Here is a 9,033-nt window from a genome sequence, read left to right on the forward strand (position 1 = left end):
GGAGCCAAGGCTGTTGGAGAACTCATATACTTCTCAGTGTTCTCTTCTTTGTGCTTCTGTGTAGCATCTGTACTTGTCATCAAAAACCACATCCTGCCAAGTTCCATCACTGAATCCACACACACACACACACACACACACACACACACACACACACACACTATATATATAATGCACTGGTGAGGCAAATATTCACTGCAAATTTAAACTGGTGTGAGTCATAGCTTTCCCCAGTGAAACCTTCAGAACGGTTATTCTTTGAGGCTGCTTAAGCTTTGTGACACACTTCTCAGCACCTTCATGATTTTGTCTTCTATACAAATAATTGATCCATTTACAGTGGTATCTCGGGTTACAGATGCTTCGGGTTACAAACTCCGCTAACCCGGAAGTTTGGGGTTGTGAACTTTGCCTCAGGATGAGAACGGAAATCGCATGCTAGCGGTGCAGCGGCAGCAGGAGGCCCCATTAGCGAAAGAGCACCTCAGGTTAAGAACAGTTTTGGGTTAAGAACAGACCTCCAAAATGAATTAAGTTTGTAACCTGAGGTACCACTGTAGTCCACAATTGTCCACTATACTTTGACTGGCAGTGGCTATTCCAATACTTCAGGCATCTTTCCCATCTTTCAGTTGGAATTGCTGTGGATTGAACCTTCTGCCTGAAAAGCCTGTGTTCTGCCACTGAGATATGGTTGAAAAATGAAGCTGTCTTAAACTGCACCAAACCATTGTTATCTCTTCAATCCTAAAAAAGCTTAACAACATCAAAGAAAAGAAAGGAAAAAAAGCTTTGGTTGGCCCTTTGGTCGGCCCTCCACTTCATCAAATCTGGCCCTCTTTGAAAAAAGTTTGGACACCACTGATCTAGGTTGTTTGTCTCTTTGGCAGCACCCCTTTTCCCTGGGACCTTCTCCCTGCTGTTGCCTGAGACCGTCCACGCAGAGCATGTGCTTTCAGTGTGTCGTGTAACCCAGGTCTCCCTCATTGCCCTCAGAGAACGGTTCCCTCTTGTCTGCCTGCTGCTAGATGTGCAATTCACTGATGTTTTTTGGCTCTTGAGTTTCAGTCCGTGTTCCCCAATTCTTGCCTTTCTTCTGTTTCCAGTACATGCTAAAAGAAGACGAAATGTTCAAAGACTTTGCTGCTTGCTCCCCTAGTGCCAGCATAACTGATGAGGATTCAAATGTGTGACAGTGTCGGCGCTGGACGCTTCTGCTTTCTGAGAGTCCTCAGAGTGCCACTGTTAGATGCGATGGAGACACCACATCATGTAATTGAAGGTCGCTTTTGCTTCTGTTTGTTAGAAGTCATATTTTCCTGGGAGACAATAAGAGGAGTTGCCAATTCTAAAGTTGCCATAAGATCCACACCAGTGGGGGAAATATGTATATTTTTTTCTCTTGTGTTGAAACTTGTGACATGTTTCAAGTATCATATTTAATACGACTCTGCTGCTGTAATGTTCCTTCACAGAGCTGTGCCATATCATATATCTGTATTTCTCTTACTCAGTGTTTTTTTAAAAAAGAAATATAGGTGCCGGTACGTCCCATGCCCCCTCTCCACCGCCACTCCCCCCCCCCCCCACTCTCTCCCTTCCTCCTCGGCCACCACTTCCCAAGGCTGGAGCCAGAGCACCTTCTAGGAAGGTGCTTCCCCATTGTAAAAAGGTTGTGCCAAAGCACCTCTACCTTTTTATGTTCGTCAGGCACCTTCCTGGAAGGCACTTTGGCGATTGTAAGCATTGTGCCAAAGCACCTCCGGGAGCCCATGCCTGCAGCCTCGGGAGGAGGTGGCGGAGAAGGAAGCGGCAAAGGTGCGGGGTGTGTGTGTGTGGAGCAAGCGGCGATGGCGAGGTGGTGGCAGGGGGAAAGAGGAGGCTGTGCAGCAGACTGGCACGTGCCGCCTTAAAGAAAGCTCTGTTCATACTTTTCTTCAAGTAGTACAAGAAGAAAAGAAAACCATTCAACTAGAGACCTCTGGAATTGGCATCCATTGTATATATTTCAGCTGGGCAAAAAGCTAATCCTGGAAATCCTGGTTTCCCGTTTGAACAAATTGCTCAAAAGTAAATAACTAGAGTATTCATTGGTGGCTAAACCAGTATAATCCACAAAATCAGAATCATCTTGTCTTATTTTTATACAATTTTTATTAAAAGGAAAAAAATGTATTGAGTACATACAAATCAGAATTTTATATTGTAGTGTAAGTTGATTACTTTTTTTAAAAGAGAGGAATTCCAGTTTGAAAACCAGCTGGTTACTGGAGAAGTCAGACTGATCTTATAAATGACTTGTGCCTCCCCACCCCCCAAGTGATGCCTGCATTCTTACATTAGGAATGAGTTATAAAAATTGTGATTTTTTTCATCATTAAGAAAAATCTCTGAGCTGTCCCTTTTACAGCATTAAAATAGGATTTTAATAACATTTTAAAATTTTGAGACTGAGGAACAGCCTTTGGAAAGATCCATTTTCTCTCTCTCACTTGATGCAATGGAAGTGTTCTTTAAATTTATACCAAAAGGAGCATTAGCGAATTCACTTTATTTTACAGTATTGAATTCAGATATGGAATCTTGCCTTTTAAGTATATTTGACCATAATATAACATATTGACAGATATTTATATAGTACTTGGTTTTTTGTAAAGCACAACTTGTATTGACTTTTTAAAAACTTGTAAAATTCAGATTAGCCAGTCAAAAAATGGTTGCTGATGCTTTCAGCAGAATACACCTGACTCTTGTGTTGTGTGTGTGAGTGTCTCTCTCTTTCCAGTTCACCATCACCCTGAAATAGTTACGACTAATTTAGTAACTGCATAAAATGATGATGTGGCAAACATTCGGAGATGTTGTCTGACATCTACAATGTAAGCAATTCTTTTCAAATTTAGTACTTCAAAAGTTTGAAAATAGTAATCCAGAGACCTTTGCAGGAGTTTTAAAGTTGGGTGTTTGGTGTGTGCTCAGCTATTATGAGCTGTTGTTGAAAACTGTACAACAATATATAGCTGAATGTGCAGATTGGCCTTGCCTGCTTCCTGACATGCTAGCTTTCTGCTTGCAAGGAATCTTTTTTAAAAAACAACCACCATGGGGGGCATTCAAGCAAGTGATTGTATCATAAAATAGAACCCTCTATCATGTAATTTATTTGCATGTATAGACTGGCCCTCAGTTTGATTTCATAAACCAGTGCTGATCCTTGGAAGTATGCACTTTTTTACACACATTTATTTACAGTTGTCAAAAATTTTATCAGATTGTGGTATCTGTTTAATCCAAAGAGATTTGCCAATACAGTATATACAGGTGTGGACTGACTGTCCTTAATAACATGGACTCCACAAATTTGTTCATGGCCACCTTGGTGTCTGGGCTCTTTTGAATAAATGCAGATAGCATGCCTGGTAGAACAATTACTTTGTCATTAATTGTGAATAAATGTATTTATGAATTAAGGAGATCACCTGCCAGCAGCCTCACATTTGTATAAAAAACACTGCAAACCTTGTATAATGGCACACACTGGTCGCAATAAAATACAAGGGGTAAAATTGTGACTAGAGAATCAAAGAAGGGCGAGTGCAAATGCACAAACATTAAGTGAATTAAACACTAACTTGCACATATGAGCAACATCAACTTCTCATTTCTTAACGCTGATGTAAATGGAAGTTGGATGAACATCATCATCATTTTGCTGGTTAGAAGAATATTCTTTTATTATTTCTACGGGATTGAGGGAGGGAAGAATAATATAAAACACTCTTGATTCAGCCAAGCAGTTAGCATAAATGGGTGCTATAAATGATATTTTATTTGGATGCGTGTGTACAAAGTAGTCAGCATAAACATATGTATTGCCATACTAGATAAATAAATAAATACCTGTTGAGAGAAGTAAAAAAGATTCTGGAATATAATCTCTTCTTTGCAAAAGTTATATACAAGGTTTTCAATAACCCCTTTTTGCCCTTAACTGTAAAGATCAGCCTTTTGACTTTTTATGCAGCACAAAGCTTTCTAAAGCTTTCTCTTGTCCAGACCCCCAAGAAGTTATGTGCAACTGACCCTTTCTGATAATTTCATTGACGGTGCAAATCAGCAAACATGCAGTGGAACGCTCACATTGAACACTAACTAGAGAAATATTTGCTAACAGAGACCTCTGTGCCTGTGAAAGTTGTGTAGATCTGGGCCAGGAAATCAATATGTGGGGTGCAGAAGCCCTCTTTGAAATCTTATATATTGCTTGGACAGGCGTCTCAATTTTAAAAAGCTTAGCTTGTGGAAGAGCAGTGGCAAATCACTTGTGGATGGTCCAGTGCTATCTTAACCCGTTCATTCAGTGTATTTGTCCACTGGTTATCATTGGCCGGTGTTTATAACATGCTCTAGCAAGCTGCTTTGACTAGCTGGTGATGTCTCAGTTGCTTCCTTTTAAGCTTCCTCATTCCCATTTTATTTCAATGGGTTTCTTTGAATAAAAAAAAGTCCAGTTTTCTTCCATAGCATGGCTTGTTTGGCCCACATGGCAGGAGGGGTGCACTTCCACGATTATGTAAATGTCAGCAAGGCCTGTGTGGCCATGGTGTAGTTACACCACAGGAAAGGACACTTACTGTGAGGAAATGACTGGAACAGGGATGGGGAACAAGTGCACTAGTCCTGCCTCATGCATCACATAGCTATTGTGCTGTTGTTGGCATTGATACTAACAGGAATAGGTATAGTGAAGCTAAGTAATGAATTTATCTGATGCAAGTACCTATTTAGATCACGGCTTTTGTTCATCCTGCCCCTGTACATGCCACTAAATCAGTTCTGAGGGTGTCCCCCCCCTCTGGACAAGATCTTGGGGGAGGGCAGAGCAGAGGGAGGGGAAATTCGTGTTGCACAAGTGGAAGTCTTTGCCTGTACAGGGCAAATTTGTTGGATACAACACTTAAATAGTCATTGACTCTTTTTACACCCTTAGGCTTCTTGTTGTTGTTAGGCTAAATATGTATGTTCATTTTGTATCTTCCTTTTCGTATAAGTTTTTTAAAATAGATGTGGCGAACCAGAGCAGCACACGGAAATGCCGTTTACCTTCCCGCCGGAGCGGTACCTATTTATCTACTTGCACTTTGATGTGCTTTCAAACTGCTTGGTTGGCAGGAATAGGGTCCGAGCAACAGGAGCTCACCCCGTCACGGGGATTCAAACCGCCAACCTTCTGATCAACAAGCCCTAGGCTCAGTGGTTTAGCCCACAGTGCCACCCGCGTCCCAGACGTCAGTGTAGTAGTCTTTAACTCAGATATTTCTTGCCACCCTAGTTTTGAAATCTTCCAAAAGGAAGTCCAACTGATTTCTAGGGGTTTACACCCAAGTAACTGTGTAAAATTGCAAGGAATAAAGCTTTAAATAACTTCTGGTGATCTTAAGCGTTCTGGTTTGAATAAAGCATTGTGTGTCTGACGGGCCAGCCCAATGAAATGGAACTACCCTCACAACAGAAAAGTGGATGGCTGCTTTGAAACATTCATATTCTTCCACCCTCCCTAGTTTGGACTTTTAAACACTGGGGTATGGTAAATTTGCCACTGCCAATGTTAGCAGCAAAGGGAATGGAAAATGCATAAAGCACAAAGGAAGTATTGGAACTTCAGAAGTGAAAATGACCCAGCCCATTCAACTGGTTTCTGTTAGCTGAGGTGGAGCAGGGGACACCCAGTTTTGTGGTGGCACTCAGGAAGCTGTGACTAATTTGCATGGCAAGGTTTTGTGTCTAGTGAGAGGTTTCTGTTGTAAAACAATGGGGAAATACCACTTATATGTTAGCCTGGAAAAATATACTACTTTGAGGGCATCATGAATGAAAGCTCCACCCTTGACAAGAAGATGGGCCAAAAAGTATTCAAGGAAACAAGCCAAGAGAATAAGGCTGCTGTCCTGGTTATACGAGATGTTTTTAGCCAAGAAGAGGTCTATGCGTCTCAAAATCTAAGAGAGTATCTTGGCTTTGAAGATCCACAAAGCAAATCCCACCTAGCCACAGATACCCTAAATGAATTTTTTCTAGTAAACTTGTGTGTGCACTCTACTAACATCTTTCAATGATAATTAAGAGAGCCTGCTTGTTAAGATGGAACAGAGTAGCCATGGTGTATGTCTTAAGTGAAGGGAGGGACCTTGGTGTGGAGCTGATGTTGTTAGAAACTGTTGTTGTTTAGTCGTGTCCGACTCTTCGTGACCCCCTGGACCACAGCACACCAGTCTTTCATTGCCTCCCGCAGTTTGGTCAAACTCTTGCTGGTAGCTTCAAGAACAGTCCCGCCACCTCGTCCTCTGTCATCCCCTTCTCCTTGTGCCCTCCATCTTTCCCAACATCAGGGTCTTTTCCAGGGACTCTTCTCTTCTCAGGAGGTGGCCAAAGTATTGGAGCCTCAGCTTCACAACCTGTCCTTCCAGTGAGCACTCAGGGCTGATTTCCTTAAGAATGGATAAGTTTGATCATCTTGTGGGATCCCTAATTCCCCTTTTGCTCTGTGATGCCTCTTCCCCAGTTCAGCTCCAAATGTAAAGGAGAGGTATTCATTTAATGATATGTTATCCCTGGTCCAGGTTTCCTGTATCAGTAAGATGTGATACGGTAATAGAAAATCAGTGGAACAGGGGTTCCTGGTAAATACATCCCATCTGGCTACAGTCCAGGTTAGGGGGTCACTTTATGGTGGCCTGTTGGCTGTCAACCCCTTTTGCTCACAAGGTGGTTGGGGGGCTGTTAATTCCACCAAGGCCACAGGACAGTTCTTGGATATTCTTTGCATATGGCAAACCTCTGATAGCCTCTTTTTAGTGTCTGATTTACCATTGGCACACAGGACTAATGAAATGGTTTAATCCCCTCATTCGTTTTCTTCATGCAAGCAAGAGGGTTTAAAAATCGCACCTCAAAACTACTTTTGTTTATGTTCCTTTTTTACATTACAAACCTTGTGTGATGTGTGTTTTATAACTGCTCTGTGGCTTCTTATATGCTTTTTTATTTGTATGCAAGGAACTGGGACTGAGAAAATGATTATCTGCTCCCTGCAAATTTTGATTTCATCATCCTATTGCACGTAAGGCATGCTGCAACAGGCAAGACAGTTTCAATCCGGTTGTCAGGTTTCCTCTCTGGTTAAGCCAAATCATGGTGCAAGTCAACAGCTGCTCACAGTAATAGGCCAAATTAATATATAAATGGCAGCTGTTAAGCTGTACTGCTTACCTAGAAATATCAGAAGACCAGGAAGAGAGCCATTTTTAGCTAGCCTGGGGCACACTGGCAAAACATTTCCTCTGCTCTGAAGGCTATAAAAAGGGGGAGGTGGGAGTAGGAAATGGCTCTTGCTTGACTCAACTGATCCTGCCATTATCCCTGCAGGCAGACGGAGGAGTGAATGTAGGAGCTGTTAATATTGTGAATGGAATTTGTGTCCCCCTGTTGGGAACTTCTTAGTCATGTACACGAGGTCTAAAGGATATTGTAGCTATTTGCAAGATGGGGCAAGGACCACGTGCAAGAGGCTGCCAGACCAGACATTTTCCAATTTATAAATACACCCAGTCCCCATTGCATGGAAGAACATGTTTTTAAAGGTAGGGTTTTTGGTACCTCAACTCCCATTCATCATATATCTATCTATGAATCAGAACCCCCTGGAACAGAAACAATGTGTGCAGATGGACTAACTGCTTATAGTTGGACAGACTCCAGTAACTCAACCCCTCCCCCCCCCCATGATCTAGCTAGTAGTAATACAGAGGTAATCACATTGGCGTACTTTGGAGTAGTTAAGGATTAAGAAAATGTGCTTGAAAGAGCTTTAAATAATTGAAATGGAATAATTGCCTTCTGAGTAGCTCCATTTGGTCTCCAATGCCTGCTGTTAATTATACTGCAGAAAGGTCTGTTCATCTGACTTCCTGTTTATTAGGTCAACCAAGGTCTGTGCAAGCTTTGAATTCTCTAGAGCTTTTCATTAGGGTGGTTCACATGCAAGCAACCTTGGTCTCTCCTGCTGTTGCTGAATTAATCTCCCATCATTATAGAATTAATATGTTTGACTTCTTGACTTAGCTTGGTTGGTAGAGCATGGGACTCTTAATCTCAGGGTCAGGTACTCGATGCCTTGCCAGGGACTGGACTAGATGACCCCCATGGTCCCTTCCAACTCTTCTATTATTTTATCTTGCTGGCTCTGCTGGATACTGTGCCCAGGAGGAAACCCAGCCAGATGGGCGGGGTAGAAATAATAAATTATTATTGTTGTTTTGTGTTCTCTTTTGTGAGCCATGTAAGAGAACATTTATTTCACCTTTGGTTTTTGTTTTTTTAAAGCATTTAGTCCAACATTAAGGTAAGACGACATCCATGAAATAAGTAAACGATAAGCAAAAAAAGTTTTATTTCTACCACGTCGCAGTTGGAAAATTTAATAGCTGAACAGGTAGGATGTGTCCTACAGAACAGTTTGTGTGAGGCGAGCCAGAGCTGTTCAACACCTCAAATAATACATTTATTAAAAAGTTAAGGTTCCTTTTGCCCACAGTGATATACAAAAATATTAAGCAAAAAGATAGTTACATGGACTTTGCTTATTTTCTGCCGCAAGAGTTGTTTCAGTCAAGGAATTTAGCACACACAGAAGTAAAACCATTCTAGTGTTTTGTTCTATCTTCTTCAGCCTCTTGCTCTTCCACTAGCACTTTCCAGGTCCTAAGTTGTGCACACCTGACTAGCATTCCATCAGGCTGCAACCCCTCCCACTCCCTTCTCAAAAGATTTCAGCAAATATATGTAGTGGCTTACTTTTGTTCCTCAAAACACTCCCAATAAGGGCAAGTATGGTACTGCCACACAGGAGTCCTGGAATTGATCAACTGAACCCACAGGATGCTTCAGGGCAAGATATAGAAGAGCCTTAGAATCAGCATACAGGACAGGACAGAAGCATGCTCAAATAGACGCAGGAGCCTGCTCTCTCTCTCT

General features: G+C 41.9%; 1 protein-coding gene across 18 annotated transcripts in view; it reads left to right on the top strand.

Moving 5' to 3' along the window:
• The window catches only part of PPFIBP1 (PPFIB scaffold protein 1), a 120,013-nt gene extending 116,538 nt beyond the window's left edge, over positions 1–3,475 (top strand). For all 18 annotated transcript variants that reach the window (XM_077935707.1, XM_077935708.1, XM_077935711.1 and 15 more), the window contains one exon: positions 1,107–3,475. In XM_077935707.1, coding sequence (XP_077791833.1) covers positions 1,107–1,193 — 87 coding nt within the window. In that variant the 3' untranslated portion in view covers positions 1,194–3,475. The remainder of the gene's footprint in view (positions 1–1,106) is intronic.
• The last annotated feature ends 5,558 nt before the right edge of the window (positions 3,476–9,033 follow it).

This window comes from Podarcis muralis, chromosome 10 (assembly GCF_964188315.1).
Source record: "Podarcis muralis chromosome 10, rPodMur119.hap1.1, whole genome shotgun sequence".
NCBI lineage: Eukaryota > Metazoa > Chordata > Lepidosauria > Squamata > Lacertidae > Podarcis > Podarcis muralis.